At 41.3% G+C, this 18,949-nt stretch overlaps 1 protein-coding gene across 1 annotated transcript; it reads right to left on the bottom strand.

The window, feature by feature from the left end:
* Positions 1-3,000: 3,000 nt before the first annotated feature.
* On the bottom strand, positions 3,001-7,021 carry LOC106583430 (interferon-induced protein 44-like). Its single transcript, XM_014167581.3, has 7 exons — positions 6,986-7,021; positions 6,497-6,530; positions 6,153-6,357; positions 5,876-6,019; positions 5,342-5,513; positions 5,093-5,193; positions 3,001-4,872 (listed from the first exon to the last, which is right to left on the bottom strand). Exons 1-7 carry the CDS (start codon positions 7,017-7,019, stop codon positions 4,669-4,671), a joined length of 894 nt encoding a protein of 297 aa, XP_014023056.3. The 5' UTR covers positions 7,020-7,021; the 3' UTR covers positions 3,001-4,668.
* Positions 7,022-18,949: the final 11,928 nt, after the last annotated feature.

Genomic DNA, 18,949 nt, shown 5'->3' with positions numbered 1-18,949 from the left:
GAGCAGGTGTCCATAATGTTTTTTTTGTATCACCTCTATCAGAATCCTCTAAAAAAGTAATCATATTGGATCCTATAGGATGTGCAGAGAATCTCTGGTTTTCTAACTGTTTTATCCTTTACTGTACATTAATGCCAGAACACAGTACAGTATGTTTCTTTGTTTTCTGATGAAGTTGTCAATGCTTTAGTCATATTTTCGTCATTGTACAGCATTTTATGCATTCGTTTTCATGCTAGTTAAGAAACTACTATTAGCCACATTTTCCCTGTCAGCTGACTAGCTAGCTAGCTAAGTTGTAGCCATTAGTATGTCGTTTTTGAGTTACTGTATTGTTATAGCAGATAAATGTTTTTTTTATTGTTTGTTATTGCTAAATACAGTATAGGTGCTTTATTTTAGGCAAGATAACCCTGTTTTCATGATTTCAGGTAGATAAATCATGTCACATTTTTGGACTCATTCAGCAGTTTTTACCTAATTAAGTAGAATACTATTGGAAATTAAATTTGAAAGTTCAAATTATATTCCTAAAACATACTGCAAGTTGACAATGATGCTTTTGTTGCTTCCTGTTTACAATAACTTTTGATAAATAGCCCTTTGTCAAAACACTATTTTGAAGTGTTAAAATCAATAAAGAGTTAGTGATATATTGAAAACATCAATAGAAAATGTACTACCTACACATACATGTGCCACAAAGTATTCATGTATACTGTATTATTCTATTCATTGTTATTTCAGACCTCAGTGTATGGACACTACAATTGTATAAATACAGATTTAAAGGACAATCTCACAGCTAAATATCACACAGAAACCTTAACATTTATGTTAAAGGTCAAGATTAAAGAACAGTAAACTGGGGAACAGCTTCTTTCACGTGACTCTGGAGCACAATTTCCATATCTTTGCCTACTCACACCAGTGATAATTCCCAGAGGTTCTCTACCTCTTCAACACACTGTCGTGACTTTAACATTAATCTGAAGACTTATTTATCTAATCAACTAACTATGTTAATTGTAACCCAATGAAATTAATAATGTAACAATTAACTCATTAGGATCTGGGGCACCACGAGAGCGGTTCTTTAAAGAGTTACCATCTTGCGAATTAAACTCTAAAAGGTCTTTACCTATCACATCTATAAACAGTCAACTTAATTATAACCTCGTATCATATCATTATTCTGAACAGTCGTAACCTCCTTGCATCTGCAAAAACTTGAACCTTTACTGGCTAATTAAATGGTAACACAGGATAAACATACACAATACATTAAAAACAGCTCCCTAGGGGACTGACAACAATATGGCTGCTGAGAGAGAGACTTTTAGAAACTACTCTCACTTATATTACTCCTATACTTTGCACAAGAACTGCAGCCCACTTGGAATAAGAAATCATGAATGTATTTATGTTGTCGTGGACGAATCAGAATTAGTTGGGTAACATAGATAATTAAGATGTTTTATTAGTATAATATGCTTATGTGAGATACTTGTCATTAGAAAGTGTCCTTTGACTCTGGAATGTTTCAGTTACACATTTCCCTTAGCTGGGGCTCAGACACTTGGGGCCCAGAGAGGGGAAGAGGTCAGACTTGTCTTTTACTTGTCTCTGTTGCTCTGCAGAATATCAGCAAGAGAGGAGGACAGAATGAAATATTGTCTTCATATGTGAATGTCTCTTTACCTATGCTTAAACCATGTGAAGGGATGGCGTGATTCCTGGGGAACCAATGACTTGTCTCCACAATGTCTGTGAGCAAGTCACACCCTCCTTTTCCTTATTGTGGGGAGGTTTATGGCAGTGTCTGGGACCATGGTCTCTTAGATCTCACCCTTATCCTGTGATAATATATGGCCTAGAGGCTCACTCCCTCCAGTGAGCCTGTCCAGGAGTGGGGTCAAGAGGGGGTTTGCTTGAGATGGGAGTATCTAGAGTTGACAATTGATATATGCCATTGGATGAAATAGTTTTGTTCAATACCGTACCAGGGAGGGACAGTTCTAAGGAGACCAGATACTGGGCTATACCATTAATCCTGTTGACATAGCAGTTACTGTCTGATGTGTTTTATGGATATCTGTCATACAAAACGTAACCTTTGTGAACTGTTACTAAGTATCTGTGGTTTGTCAATGTACGTTGAAGGGGCTGTATCGTTGCTATAAAAGATCCCTGAGCCATTCTGTAAGCACCTCATTAAATGATTCATTCGAGAGAATGCATTGGTGGGGTCAAGAACTTTTGCAAAAGTATCTTAAGTATTAAAGATGTAGTTTAACTCGGACTGGTGTGTTTTGTAACTCCTCATTTGGTAATGCGGAAATTAGCCACCACAATGTGCAATTCCTTGGTTTGCCGTGTGTCTCCGGAACCGGGCTGCCTTGGAAAGGGGGTTTGGCCTTTTCGCGGCATGCTTGTAAAGCTCCAATTGTTCCAAAATGGTTCCACAAGTCTTCTACTGTTGTCCTTTTCTGTAGTTGTCCGGTATCCGGTGACTTGCCGTGTAGTCCTGAACAGAACTGCAGAGTTTATTCTCCTTCCATTCACTCTGGAAAATGCTTATTTGAAGATAGGATAGCCAGCCAAGTTGATGGTTCCCAGTTGGGTGATAAGAATAGCGTACCTCGGTGGTTTGAGCAGAGTAGTAGAATGGTCCCACTTCAATTCGCTTTCTACATACTTTACTTTAGGACAGCTGATCAGCCGTACCAGTGATTGTCCGGGAGGTGACTTTCTCGTGTTGAGATTCAAAGTTTAGACCACTCTAAATGTGCAGCTGCAGCTCTATGTCTCTCTGGTCTGATATGTTAATTCTGAACCCATCATTGATAAAATAATGTATAAGTTTAAAGATAATGATTAAATAATTCTACCCTGAAACTTAACCATTAGGGATTATAGGTTATGTAGCATGTATAAGGAATAATTACAATATTAAACATAAGTCTAACTAGGTTGGACTGGGAAAGAGAGGAATGTGTGTGTGCTTAAGAAAACACCAAGAACAATTAAACTGGGTTTGAACCGACCTGGCTAGAACTCTGAGAATTTATGATAGGACAGGGAGTACCCCTCAAGGTTTCCCTAATCTCGGGGGAACGGAACTGGCGGCTGGGTAGTGATATACAGTGTTGAGGACTCTGCAGAAGAAGATAACTCTCCTAAAGGTTTGTGTGCATGTGTGTGCGTAAGTAAGGAGCATGGTATAAAATGGATGTCTTTCTATATGAACTGGAGAGTGCCCTCGTGAATAAACATTGATTTGACTATTGTAAGCTGGAAATTCTGTCTGTTTCATTTAAACCAGAACTTTACAAATTCTGGGTTGCAGACTGAGTAGATTAATTGAAGTTTATAAACATTGATAACAAAATTCTATATCAATCATATTATACAGTTTGTTTAAAATGGCAGTTCTGTCAGGCTGACACGCTTTCTGACCTCACTCAAGGGGGTGGTGACTACTTACTGTGCACAGTTATAGAAACAATTTCCTCTTATAGTTACTCAAATCACATCGATATCTTAAAACAACAACACTTTCTAAACGTTTTCATATTTCATGCACAACGCATGGGATGGAAACTTCACACATGTAGAGGGTATACTTTCCAAGTTACAGTATGTCCTTCATAACATTTGTTATGACATCACAAAATAACAACCAAAACTACATTAGTGTTCTTTAGATCGCCTCTGACCATTCCCCAGGTTCTATGTTGGAAATATTGATCCAGTTTTCGCTTTTGAACGTGTTAGAATTTCGGGCGGGAAAATTTTTTCATAAAACAAGCATATTCCTTGGGTGAATTTGGAGAGAGAGAACTGAATGTTCTGTCCTTGATTTACAACAAGGTGTGAGTTGTTAACCCCCACCGGTTCCCTCCTCCCCCCCCTCTGTGGGTGAGAGGGGGTCTGGTTAAAGTCATTCATTGCAAACCTGATCTGGCCTATTTGGATCCTGACAGGACAGTATTGACAACACAATAACAATATGGGAGTGATTCAATACGGGAGTTAATTTGCAGTGTGACCAATAGGATTTTTCTATCAGATTTTGGAACCAGTCCTAGTGGACTCCTATGGGATGTCATCCTATAAGATGCTGTAGGATTCCAATACAAGAATCCAATAGAAATTTCCCATCACACTTTGGAACCTGTCCTATTAGCTTATCTAATGCAAGTGTACGCTGTTGGGTATGGTTTAAAGTAGTCTAATGCATATTCAGTGTATGCACATACTTTCAAGCTTTTGTCATGCATCTGCATATTGTGCCTTTAAAACAGTATATTTAGGCTTTTATATTAAGTGAAATGATACAACCACAATATGAACATATTAAAAGGAGAACTGCATTGACCTTGAAAGACTATATTAACCTTTAACTACTTTGAAATTAAATCTAGGCTATATAAATTTAGGAGTATACTGCAGGGCTCACTAATCTCTGAGCGCTTGATTTAGGTGGTGTGACACTCATGCAGGTGTGTGCCATTCATTCATGGGGCGGCAGGTAGCCTGGCAGATAGGAACTTTGGGCCAGTAACTGAAAGGTTGCTGGATTGAATCCCCGAGCTGCTCTTGAACAAGTCCGTTAACCCCCAGCAACAACTGCTCCCCTGGCACAGACAATTCAGAGGGGTTGGATTAAATGCAGCAGACATGGCATCCCCCGTTCTCCTTTCCTTGTTGGAGGTTCCAGATGTAGTCGTTGGCAAAGTTCATAATCTGAGTCATGGCGTTCAGTATCAGGATGTCCATGTCGTTATCCAGCATCCCCTCCTCATGGTAGTTCTTCACAGGCAGGATGCAGTTCATTGGAACGCCCAGCTCATTACTGCAGATCAGCATCTGAGAAATGTTGGAGACAAAAAGGACTTTATCTGAGTAAGTAGGACTTTGGATTTACCCAAACAAGCAGGAATTATGATTTACATGAAGTGAGCAGGACATTTGATTTACCTTAGTGGGAAGGACTTTTGCTTTATCTGAGTCATTAATGGGTCAGTTCTGAATGACTTCAAGATTTAACGTGGCTTCAGGATGGCATGAGCCGTAAAATATGACTTACCTTATCTTTTATTGCCTTGCTGGTGTACATCTTCTTCACGTCCATCTTCACCAGCGGGCAAGCCTTGTCTGGCATGGTCATGACATCAACTTGAGGTATTCCTGTTGTAAAAATGATTGAATGGAAGGGCTAAGCTATAGGTAACACGGCTCCATGTGAAAGTGAAAATTCAAGAGCTATCTTCAGCTAAGGGCCACTTCATTAATACAGAAAGACACAGTGAAACATAGAGGGGTTGGAAGAGCTCACCCAGTTCACTGGCTTTTTCTCTGACCTTCCTCATCTTGACTATGACGTCATTTGACATGAGAGAGATTTTGTCTGCAGCCACGACACTCACCAGACAGTGAACCTTGTCACTTGACCTGGGCTTCTTATTGTATTCTCCACTTTCATCAGTTAATGCAGAGCAAGGATTGAACTGGCCCAAGAAAAGAGAAGACTGGTCAGATAGGACTTTTCTGTTTAAAACTATTACTCATTTGCTTTGTTAAATTAGGCATTGAAGAATATGATTATTATATTATAATATTATATTATATTATATTATTTGGCTGTTGTTGGTAGAATGAGCAGGACTATCGACATTGTTTGTTGGGTTAAGGAAGGCTACATTTACAGTGTAATATTATTTGAATCTATTATTTATTTGTTTTGTTAAATTAGGCATTGAATAAAGAGATACTAGGTTCTGGTAGAAAGCAGCACTATTGGCATTGTTTGTTTGGTCATTTACGGTCTAGTATTATTTGCATGTGTATACATTTGTGTATGCTGGTTTACCTTGTAACCCTCTGGTAGATGGCCCTTCAGAGCATTGATGATGTCTTCAGCTTGCATCCCTTTTTCTTGTGCCTCCAGACCCATGACATCATTGAATGCAAAGGGCAGACGTTTATCTCCATCTTTAATGTAGCGTGTATTGTACTGAAAATAAACATGTTTTAAAACATACTCATAGCAGGTGTTTGTATACAAAGGTATGCTAGGGATCCATATTTTATCCATTAATTGTGTATTGTGATCAGTGGCACTACATTCCTAATTTATAGCAACTTACTGTCTTGGTGAAGCTTGTGCCAGAGGCAGCAGCTACCAGGGCATTATGTGCTACTCGTCCTTGGAAGACATTGTTGACTGAGTTGACAAAGCTGGACTTCCCTGCTCCAACTGGTCCATATAGCAGGCATCTCAGCTGCCCCATGTCAGGATCGCTCAGTTTAAAGTTCCTCAGTGCAGCCACCATGGTGTCTCTCTCTTGTTTACTGTCAGGTGGAGAGTTACAATGAAGGATTTGGGAAAAATGAGGATATTAGGAAGGTTTTCTTAATGTTTTGTACACTCATATATATGTATATATATTTTCTGTCCCCTATTGTCCATATTTGGTCAGACTATACTTACTCCCAATTTTGATCCCGCCATGGGCTGTCAAATTCTGTGACACATGGGAATGAATTTTGATTAAATGTACTTCCAGTTTCCAATTCCCATATTTCTGTTTGTTTCACCAACTAGCCACCACAATAATTAATTGTTAAGACAATAAATGAGAGTATTGTCAACTAGATAGGTGCGTGTTTCACAGAGGTCAGTGTGCTGCTAACATCTAGCCTCCTCACTGTCCAACTGCTGTCTCGAACCAGCGAGGCTCTGCTTCGCAAAACACACGTGACGGTCCTTGCTTGACAACATTACCAACGGGTGGCAACAGCCACGACATTTCAAGCTATCTGTGGAGTGAGCTTATGGCACATTCTTACCTCTGTTACACATGCCTTTGGACTTTTGTCAATGCATGCACTAAAACAGAGTATACAGATCAGGCTTTAATTGTATTTTAACTGATACTGTATGTCTCATGCTGTTCCCACAGTAAGTCACATCTCTTACCTGTCTTTGGTGGCATGCTTTCCTTACCACCCATGACTGCTTTTCGGAGGAAGAAAATAAAAATACAATTTGAGGTAAATATTGTATGTCATGTCTGCACAGCAGCTAGGGCCACATACAAACAGATACAGTGCAGTCCGGAATTATTGGATCCCTTGATAAAGATGAAAAAAAAAGACTAAGATAAGTAATACAAAAAACTGAGCTAGATTGTATGCAAAAAAATAATATAATTTCATAATTATTGTATCCCCTGTTTTCAATACTGCTGGTGTGTGTGGCCAAAGAGCTCTATTTTCATGTCATCTGACCATAACACCACCTGGAGTTTGCTAAATGGCATTGGAACTTGGATTGAAACCGGTGCTATGGTCATAATGACACAAAATAAAGGTCTCTGGCCACATACACCAACGGTGGGTTTGGCCTTGGAAAATACCTCATACCTTTTGTCAAATATGGTGGTGGATCTTTTATGTTATGGGGCTATTTTGCTTCCACTGGTCATTGGGCCCTTGTTAAGGTCAACTGTCAATCTTAAACTTTACCAAGTACCAGGACGTTTTTGCCAAAAACCTGGTTGCCTCTGCCAGGAGGATGAAACTTGGCCGCAAATGTATCTGCCATCAAGATAATAACCCCAAGCACATCAAAATCCAAAAATAAATGGTTAATTGACCACAAAATCAACATTTTGCAATGGCCATCTCAGTCTCTGGACTTGAACCCCATTGAAAACCTGTGGTTTGAAATGAAGAGGACAATCCATAAGCGCATACAAAGGATATCAAGGATCTGGAAAGATTCTGTATGGAGGAATGGTCTAGATCCCTCCCAATGTGTTCTCCAATCTCATAAAACATTTTGGAAAAAGGCTCAATGTTGTTATCTTCGCAAGGGGAGGGTGCTGGAGTATCAAAAACAGGCGATCCAATAATTTTAACCCTTGTCTTTTCTACTTGTTAAACAAAATATTTTTCACTAGTACAATTGTACTAGTATAAAATAATATATAATATTTATATATATTATATTTTTTCTACCATTCAATTTACGGTATAGCTCAGTATTTGTAATATTTAATTCATACTGTCTTTTTTGCTCATATTTATCAAGGGATCCAATAACTCAGGACCACACTGTATGTTTATTTTTATTTAACTAGGCAAGTCAGTTAAGGACAAATTCTTATTTACAATGATGTCCTAGGAACAGTGGGTTAACTGCCTTGTTCAGGGGCGGAACAACAGATGTTTACCTTGTCAGCTCGGGGATTTGATCTAGCAACCTTTCAGTTACTGGCCCAACGCTCTAACCACTAGGCTACCTGCTGCCCCAAATGGTGTGTATATGCTGGGTTACTCCTTGTTGCTGACAACTAAAGGATTGTAAACTGTTGCAAATTATGTGAAATACAATAACACAATCAGTACATGTACAACATATATCTGCACTCAAAATTATGATGTCTGTACTTAGATTTTTTTTTTCAGATCTACAATGAGCAAAGGCGGCAGTTCAGCCTGGTGTAGAATTCTCACATATGAGAAGGTGGCTTAAGACATTGAGAAACTACTGGGTAAGAAACACAAAGCACTCAATGCAAGTCAGCAATTTGACCTCTATTATTTCATAAAACATTTAGGGGCAGTTTCCCAGATTTCTCAACCGGCACGCAAGATGGAGCTATTATTCCTTTTACGTTGTTTGTCATCTCACGTCCGAGTTGAATATATTCGGCCAGCAATACACTAATTTCCCCCATGGACCGGCTCGCACATAAAACATCCACCATTCAGGCTGCAAAGGCATCCGTTTCCTCCTTAACTCGATTGAATGGCTCATCGTGGGAAAAAACTTCAAACCTATGCTTACTATCTCAATAAAACACAAGTATCATTTTCAGATTTCTGGACATCCGCGTTAGTCTGTTGTTTACAGCTGGATGAACACGCGCTGCATCAGGAAAGAGCATAAGCCACTCTAGCATGTTGGTGGAAAATTGTGTTTTATTAAGACAGTATGCATATTTAGCCGTTTATTTTTCACTGACGAGCCACCAATCGAGTTAAGGAGGAAACCCCCATGGACCGGCTCGTACAGGATGTTTTATGTATGAGCCGGTCCATGGGGGACACGAGAGTTCCTCTGGCAGGGATGACTGCATCAACACCTAGAGGTAATAAGCAATCAGGAAGAACTACACTCTCTAGGAGTCTCTGCATTAAGATTAAACCTGGTCCTAGACTAAAGCCTTGTCCTGGACTATATGCAAGAATCATCTGCAAAAGAGTGTGGTCTCACCATGACTCCCTGGCAGAATAAAGGTTGAATGAAAAGCAAGCCAAATGGCTCTGTTGACAGTGCTTCTTAGTCCAGGATTCGATACAGGAAATTTCACACAAATGAACACATTTTCAATTCTAACATGCTCTATGAAATGACTTGATAACCTGTTTTCAGTACATTTGTAATGTATTTAGTAACAAAATATTCTCTCCAAACTAGCTTTTCAGGTGTTTGTGAAAGCAAAGATGGTTGGTATGCAATTTTAACAGGTTACATTTCAATTTGTGTTATAGTAAAATGTGTTATTGTGTATTTATCGTATAAGCTTAATCTGTTTCCAGGAAACCTCCCCATAATGTGGGGCGGCAGGTAGCCTAGTGATTAGAGAATTGGACTAGTAACCGAAAGGTTGCAAGATTGGATCCCTGAGCTGAGGTAAAAATCTTTCGTTCTGCCCCTGAACAAGTTCCTAGGTTGTCATTGAAAATAAGAATTTGTTCTAAACTGACTTGCCTAGTTAAATTTAGACTTAAAAAAATTTAGAAGCTGTATAGGAACAATAGGAGACAATGTAACACATTTCCTTTGTGCACAAATTACAATCTTCTACAAACATTGTAGTATAGCAATTAGATTTTGCCTTTTGCATTGCAAATGGGAAGAATAAATTCTACTGTATATCAAGCAGGTCCTCTACCAATATTTAGAAGCAGAAAAAAATGGTAATGACAAAGACTTACCTTGATAGCGCTAGTTCCTCCTGAGACTGAGATGCTGATATAATTGTGAAACAATGATTGCTACTTCACTTATATAGGCTACAATTGAAAGTGTAATATGCTGGTGCAATGAACCACCATATGTGCTGCATCATTGACTTTCACTTTCCAGTGTTAGATATGGAATAACTAGATAATTCCACAAATCTATCGAGAGGAGGGCAGTCTAGCTCTACTATGTCTATACCCATTTCTTGAAAATTAGACCATTACCGGAATAGAGGGGCCATAGTTTCACTTTCAATATGATCCTGTTTATTCAGACAGGGGAGAACAACTGCCCCATCTCATTGAGAATCTCAAGATGAAGGCCGACAGGAATACTGCAGGCTGTTGTATTCAGAAAGCAGGATTCTTCCATTAGAAAATATTTGTGTAAATATATATACTGTGACAAACCTCTTCAAGGTTAGGAGAGTTTGTCACAAATTAAGCAGGAGACTGTCACCAAAATCACACCAGAATGAGAGATCTTTCGAACAGGACAGTACATGTATGTTGGTTTCTGTGTCCTGGTCCGCCCAGGCCGCAGGCGTGGTCAAGGATAGCAGGGTTCGGTATGTAACAGATTAAATAAAATACAATTTCAGGAAAATAGTGTATGTCATGTCTGCACAGCAGCTAGGACCACATACAGATACAGTGCAGTCCGGAATTATTAGATCCCTTGATAAAGATGAAAAAAATACTAAGTTAAGTGATACAAAATATTGAGCTAGATTGTATGCACAAAAAAAAATAATATATAATTTAATATAAATCGCTAGGGGTCAAAATGATTGGATCCCCTATTTTCAATACCGCTGGTGTGTGTGCCCCAAAAACTCTATTTTCATGTCATCTGACCATAACACCACCTGGAGTTTGCTAAACGGCATTGGAACTTGGATTGACTAGATTGTTTTTCGGTCTTGAGCGTGCCCTCGTAGGCTTAATAACGACAGCACTGCCCGCGGATACATTTTGAGGCGTACACAGCCGGCCCCAGACTAAATGCTCCTGCATAGGCTCCAATGTGACTGCCCGCTTCAGCCTTACCGTGCCCAGTCTTTCTGGCACTTCGGTTCCTTTCCATCTCTCTACATTAGCCAGCAGACGGAACAGTTTGTCATCTCCATTGTGTTCAGATGATGACATCTTCTCCCAGAAGTCACTGGTCATCTTCAGCTCCCTGATGAGGTGTTTTATCACATTGCTGCCTAGGATGAGCTCATCATGTTGGCCATCCACTACTAGAACAGGTACAGAGACGCTGGTGCCATACACAGACAGATTCAATTCACACACACCTACAGGATGTTCTCCTTTCTCCGGGGCCTCCTCTTTAAGCTGTTATCATAGCCGCCTATAGGTTGCTGTGGCCTCTGCTCCAAGACCCGTTCAAGCATGGCAATCACACGATCCAATGCCTCGGATGAGCCATTTGTGGGCTGCGGCAAGGGGTCCGGGCAGTTTGCAACAGCCGACACTGGCCTACTTACTTCCTGCGTCAGTGTGGTGACCAGTGGGGCCAGCCGCAAGGGACGTGGAACCTTGCACTTCCTCAGGTACTCCTCCAGCCTGCCATGGACCTCCACAGCCGTCCACTCATGCAATGGTTTGCACATGAATATCAATGATAGCTCTGGGTTCGGACAGTGCTTGATGAACATGACAGTCAGAACACGTGATGGATTGTCTATGTCCTTGTTCTGCCTCTTCAAACAATCCTCTGCCACCTCTATGGCCCTATTCAGTCTATTCATCCAGTCTCCACTTCCATTGACAATGTAGAATAAACATCAGCTAGGGGCATGTCAGAGTTGATTGTGTCGCTAAAGTAATGCTTCAAAATGTCAAAAACCGGTCTAGGGCCCTGGCTTAAGTCAACTGGGTTACTGCGTAGGTTTACTCTTACCACGTCACGTGCCCACCCCGTCAGCTTACCCAAAACTTCATCTGACCTCTCCTGCCCACCATAGCCCTTCTGCATGTACACTAACATGTCCTCCCACTCATGCACTGTGCATTCCTCTGAACCATCCCCCCTGAAACACACTGGTTCCCTGACATCATTTTTCACCACTACATTTAGACTAGAGCTGGCCCCAACTTTGGTACTACCAACATAATTATCATTCTGAAGTCCCACCCAATCTCCCATAGCCTTTGATTCAAAACAAGAGGCAATATTTTCCCCTATGGAGTAACCTATCTGCTTAACAATGCCCGCCAGGAAATCCATAGACACATCCCCATTCCTAGGACTAGGTGAAACTGCCTCGAATGCACTGAGTTGAGGTAGCTCTAAATCATGTGGAAGGCGCACACTTGCCTGTCCAGTTGGCCTGGCCAGAGGTGTGGATGTAAGTGGAGAAATAGCTGTCCCCCTACCCACTGGCGGTGAAGGGTTAAACATGAGAACTCTCCTACCTCTCCCAAAACTCTCCATTTAAAAAATATATAATAATATATATATATATAATAATATATGCTCAAAAAAATAAAGGGAACACTTAAACAACACAATGTAACTCCAAGTCAATCACACTTCTGTGAAATCAAACTGTCCACTTAGGAAGCAACACTGATTGACAATAAATTTCACATGCTGTTGTGCAAATGGAATAGACAACAGGTGGAAATTCTAGGCAATTAGCAAGACACCCCCAATAAAGGAGTGGTTCTGCAGGTGGGGACCACAGACCACTTCTCAGTTCCTATGCTTCCTGGCTGATGTTTTGGTCACTTTTGAATGCTGGCGGTGCTTTCACTCTAGTGGTAGCATGAGACGGAGTCTACAACCCACACAAGTGGCTCAGGTAGTGCAGCTCATCCAGGATGGCACATCAATGCGAGCTGTGGCAAGAAGGTTTGCTGTGTCTGTCAGCGTAGTGTCCAGAGCATGGAGGTGCTACCAAGAGACAGGCCAGTACATCAGGAGACGTGGAGGAGGGCAACAACCCAGCAGCAGGACCGCTACCTCCGCCTTTGTGCAAGGAGGAGCAGGAGAAGCACTGCCAGAGCCCTGCAAAATGACCATGTGTCTGCTCAAACAGTCAGAAACAGACTCCATGAGGGTGGTATGAGGGCCCGACGTCCACAGGTGGGAGTTGTGCTTACAGCCCAACACCGTGCAGGACGTTTGGCATTTGCCAGAGAACACCAAGATTGGCAAATTCGCCACTGGCGCCCTGTGCTCTTCACAGATGAAAGTAGGTTCACACTGAGCACTTGACAGACATGACAGAGTCTGGAGACGCCGTGGAGAACGTTCTGCTGCCGGCAACATCCTCCAGCATGACCGGTTTGGCGGTGGGTCAGTCATGGTGTGGGGTGGCAGTTATTTGGGGGGCCGCACAGCCCTCCATGTGCTCGCCAGAGGTAGCCTGACTGCCATTAGGTACTGAGATGAGATCCTCAGACCCCTTGTGAGACCATATGCTGGTGCGGTTGGCCCTGGGTTCCTCCTAATGCATGACAATGCTAGACCTCATGTGGCTGGAGTGTGTCAGCAGTTCCTGCAAGAGGAAGGCATTGATGCTATGGACTGGCCCGCCTGTTCCCCAGACCTGAATCCAATTGAGCACATCTGGGACATCATGTCTCGCTCCATCCACCAACACCACGTTGCACCACAGACTGTCCAGGAGTTGGCGGATGCTTTAGTCCAGGTCTGGGAGGAGATCCCTCAGGAGACCATCCGCCACCTCATCAGGAGCATGCCCAGGCGTTGTAGGGAGGTCATACAGGCACGTGGAGGCCACACACACTACTGAGCCTCATTTTGACTTGTTTTAAGGACATTACATCAAAGTTGGATCAGCTTGTAGTGTGGTTTTCCACTTTAATTTTGAGTGTGACTCCAAATTCAGACCTCCATGGGTTGATAAATTGGATTTCCATTGATTATTTTTGTGTGATTTTGTTGCCAGGAGGCCATATTTAAGTTGATGTTTGTCCCACATGTCCTTTGGGTAGTGTGTTTTTTCCCTCTCTGCGTCACGGTTTGTTGCTTTTGTAATTCAAGTTTATTTATGTATGGCATTTAGTTTCACGGTCAATAATATCAATAAAATCAGCTTGAACATAATGCACTCAAAATAAAAGTTCAGTAGTAGTTGCACTAACAAGTAGTTAGTAGTAGTTGTCTAACAAGACCAAGAATCGACAAAGAAAAGTAACAAGAAACGCCTTCATAAATAGCTGTCACCACCATATGGCAAATAATGGCGTCGCACTCACGTTAACTGGCGTCGGAAAGTTACTAGCATAACAGCACAATTACATCACTAAATAATCATTCTATCACTGTCACGGCTTTCTTCGTCGGAGGACGACATAGCGAAATCGTCATCCGAAAAGGTGGACCAATATGCAGCAGAGTTGGTGTACATTTTCTGGATTTATTAACCAAACGTTGAACACTGAAAAACAAGAAAACAATAAGCACGACAAATGACAGTTTTGCAGGCTGACAAAAAACACGCAATGCAAAAACAATCTCCCACAAAATACAAGACAAACACACCCAACTAATATAGGACTTCCAATCAAAGGCAACACCAAACAGCTGCCTTCAATTGGAAGTCCACCCCAATTAACTCAACATAGAAACACACTCACTAGACCACACATAGAAATACATAAACATAGACCATAACTCAAAACCCGGAAATAATAAATCAAACGCCCTCCTAACTAACACACCACCCCGAACCACATAAAACAAATACCCTCTGCCACGTCCTGACCAAACTACAATAAAAATTAACCCTTATACTGGCCAGGACGTGACAATCACCACATACAAGTAATAAACAGTATATTATATTTCCCGCACTCACTCATGCTACCAGGAGCTCCCTGAGAATTCCACTTGTGCAGAATGCGAAACCTAAGCCTCTGGTGTGCATCAGCAACCACAGTACTTCTTGAAGCTGGGTCTCGGAACCCTCCACGTCACGTCCGGCGAAGGCAAGACGAGTCTCGGCACTAGTGTAACAGATGTTAATCATACTCTCCTTGCGTTGTGTTTTGTCCAAATATATCACCCAGCCAGTGGTCCCAGTTGAGCATTATTTATTATCTGTTGTTAAATAGGAAACAGCACGTTAGTTGTGCAGGACTTAATGATATTGATGGGTGTTGATGGTAAAATCTGAAGCATGAAAACAACTGTGTTAGCAGTGGGCTTATGTGAGCATTACATCGGTGCATGCTAGCTAACACAGTTATATACAGCAATCATATACCAAAGCACATCCCAGAAAGCCCCTCAATCCCAACAGGTACCATATACCTACACAAGTATAAATCAGCAATGTACAGCAAACTTGAACACATTGTAAAATAGAAAACAGTATTCACAACGTGACCTACCCCTTGCAACATTTTCATACTGGGGAGACCTGATGTTCACGATCTCCCCCTATCTGCAAGCGGGGCCAATAACAACACGCCTTATTGTCATAGGAATTGATCCAACCAATAAGAATGCTTTAACATTAAATACACCTTTCTTTAGAGGCAAGTGGAAACATAACCAACCCTGTCACAGGTACACGAATCGGGTTCTCAGTGGGTCCAGGTCCAAATGCCAACAGGTAAGTCCAAACAGTCCAGGTCATACAGGGTAAATCCAGCTGATATATATTTTCTCTTTCTCTATGGTTCATAGATCCCCCAGCCCCTTCCTCTCTCTCTTCCTGGTTTGTCTTGACCCCTTATCTGTGGGTCGGCACCACCTTTCGAGTGTTCCTCTTGCCTCTGGGGATTGTAGTTTTTGGCGGTTAGCCATTTTGTGAGCTACAGTTCTTGTCGGGGTGGCCATTTCAGTGAGACGGCAGAACCTGTTTATTAGTTCTGCCCTCACATATCTGCCATTTATCACTCGGCCCCCTTCTTTGCAACACTATATATATTTTTAAAGACAATCATGGTACCAATACTTGCTTCCATTACACCCGATGTACAGTGGGGTAAAAAAGTATTTAGTCAGCCACCAATTGTGCAAGTTCTCCCACTTAAAAAGATGAGAGAGGCCTGTAATTTTCATCATAGGTACACTTCAACTATGACAGACAAAATGAGAAGAAAAAAAACAAATCCAGAAAACCACATTGTAGGATTTTTTATGAATTTATTTGCAAATTATGGTGGAAAATTAGTATTTGGTCAATAACAAAAGTTTATCTCAATACTTTGTTATATACCCTTTGTTGGCAATGACACAGGTCAAACGTTTTCTGTAAGTCTTCACAAGGTTTTCACACACTGTTGCTGGTATTTTGGCCCATTCCTCCATGCAGATCTCTTCTAGAGCAGTGATGTTTTGGGGCTGTCGCTGGGCAACACGGACTTTCATCTCCCTCCAAAGATTTTCTATGGGGTTGAGATCTGGAGACTGGCTAGGCCACCCCAGGACCTTGAAATGCTTCTTACGAAGCCACTCCTTCGTTGCCCGGGCGGTGTGTTTGGAATCATTGTCATGCTGAAAGACCCAGCCACGTTTCATCTTCAATGCCCTTGCTGATGGTAGGCTTTGTTACTTTGGTCCCAGCTCTCTGCAGGTCATTCACTAGGTCCCCCGTGTGCTTCTGGGATTTTTGCTCACCGTTCTTGTGATCATTTTGACCAAGGGGTGAGATCTTGCGTGGAGCCCCAGATCGAGGGAGATTATCAGTGGTCTTGTATGTCTTCCATTTCCTAATAATTGCTCCCACAGTTGATTTCTTCAAACCAAGTTGCTTACCTATTGCAGATTCAGTCTTCCCAGCCTGGTGCAGGTCTACAATTTTCTTTCTGGTGTCCTTTGACAGCTCTTTGGTCTTGGCCATAGTGGAGTTTGGAGTGTGACTGTTTGAGGTTGTGGACATGTGTCTTTTATACTGATAACAAGTTCAAACAGGTGCCATTAATACAGGTAACGAGTGGAGGACAAAGGAGCCTCTTAAAGAAGAAGTTACAGGTCTGTGAGAGCCAGAAATCTTGCTTGTTTGTAGGTGACCAAATACTTATTTTCCACCATAATTTGCAAATAAATTCATTACAAATCCTACAATGTGATTTTCTGGATTTTTTTTCTTCTCATTTTGTCTGTCATAGTTGACGTGTACCTATGATGAAAATTACAGGCCTCTCTCATCTTTTTAAGTGGGAGAACTTGCACAATTGGTGGTTGACTAAATACTTTTTTGCCCCACTGTATACTGAACACAAATATGAATGCAACATGCAACAATTTCAAAGATCTTACTGAGTTACAGTTCATATAAGGAAATCAGACAATTTAAATAAATAAATTAGGCCCTAAACTATGGATTTCACTGGAAATACAGATATGCATCTGTTGGTCACAGATCACTTTTAAAAAAAGGTAGGGGCGTGGATCAGAAAACAAGTCAGTATCTGGTGTGACCAGCATTTGCCCAACTCCTCTTCAATGGTTGTGCGAAGTTGCTGGACATTGGCAGGAACTGGAACACGCTGTCGTACACGTCGATCTAGAGCATCCCAAACGTGCTCAATGAGTGACATGTCTGGTGAGTATGCAGGCCATGGAAAAACTGGGCCATTTTCAACAACCATGAATTGTGTACAGATCCTTGTGACATGGGGCCATGCTATCATGCTGAAACATGATGGTGGCAGATGAATGGCACGACAATGGTCCTCAGGATCTCGTCACAGTGTCTCTGTGCATTCAAATTGCCATCGATATAATGTAATTGTGTTCCTTGTCTGTAGCTTATGCCTGGCCATACCATAACTCCACTGCAACAATGGGGCACTCTGTTCACAAAGTTGACATCAGCAGTCTGCGGTTGTGAGGCCGGTTGGAATTACTCCCAAATTCTCTAAAACGACGTTGGAGGTGGCTTATAGTAGAGAAATTAACATTAAATGATCTTGCAACAGCTCTGGTGGACATTCCTGTGGTTAGCATGCCAATTGCACTCTCCCTCAAAACTTGAGACATCTATGGCATTGTGTTGTGTGACAAAACTGCACATTTTAAGGTGGCCATTTATTGTCCCCAGCACAAGGTGCACCTGTATGATGATCATGCTGTTTAATCAGCTTCTTGATATGCCACACCTGTCGGGTGGATGAATTATCTTGGAAAAGGAGAAATGCTCACTAACAGGGATGTACAAATTCGTGCACAACATTGTTTAGGTACGTTTTCAGGTAACACTACTGTTACACACCCTTCCAGAAAACTGTCTGCATTTGTAATGTATAAAATATTCAGCAGAGGTTTATGATACTAAGCGCATCCCCTGTTTAGGAAAAGTATGACTATATCAGAGGAGGCTGGTGGGAGGAGCTATAGGAGGACGGGCTCATAATAATGGCTGGAGTGGGATAAATGGAACGGTATCAAACACATCAAAACATATGGAAACCACATGTTTTAAACGTTCCATTTATTCCATTTCAGCCATTACAATGAGCATGTCTTCCTATAGTTCCTCCCTCTAGCCTAGTGGACTATATCAACAGTAAATGTTCACCCCACCATCATCATCGGTCTCCTTGCCCCTTATTCTACATGGAACTCAATGGTTTACCACCACTTCTGTTTCCAGAGTCAAATAGTACTATTTCCAAGTAATAATCTTCTCCCATCCCACACCGCATCATCCAATCAATATCCATTTATGTGCACAGGAATGCAAAACTACACGTAAATTACCAAAGTTACCAGAATGTTCTGTAATTTTAGTAATTAACAGGTAATCTTTGGCAATATATGGTATGTTGGTAATTTCTACTTTAATAAAAAAATATTATACGATATTCATTTTTTATAGAATTTGTCCATGAATTTCTAGTGGATAGACCACATGGTTCAAGAGAAAATAGCCTACTGTAATTAATGAAAAAAACATCTAATCAACAATGGCTCAGT

Source organism: Salmo salar, chromosome 22 (genome assembly GCF_965601325.2).
Source record: "Salmo salar chromosome 22, fSalSal1, whole genome shotgun sequence".
Taxonomy (NCBI): domain Eukaryota; kingdom Metazoa; phylum Chordata; class Actinopteri; order Salmoniformes; family Salmonidae; genus Salmo; species Salmo salar.
This window is presented reverse-complemented; position numbering and strand designations above follow the sequence as displayed.

Excerpts from the sequence above, each read along its gene's own strand:
- LOC106583430 (XM_014167581.3), bottom strand. The coding sequence starts at position 7,019 with ATGGGTGGTAAGGAAAGCATGCCACCAAAGACAG. Across the intron at positions 5,514-5,875 it reads ATCTACCAGAGGGTTACAAG|TTCAATCCTTGCTCTGCATT; the intron begins GTAAACCAGCAT and ends TTCTTGGGCCAG. Across the intron at positions 5,194-5,341 it reads AGAAAAAGCCAGTGAACTGG|GAATACCTCAAGTTGATGTC; the intron begins GTGAGCTCTTCC and ends TTTTTACAACAG.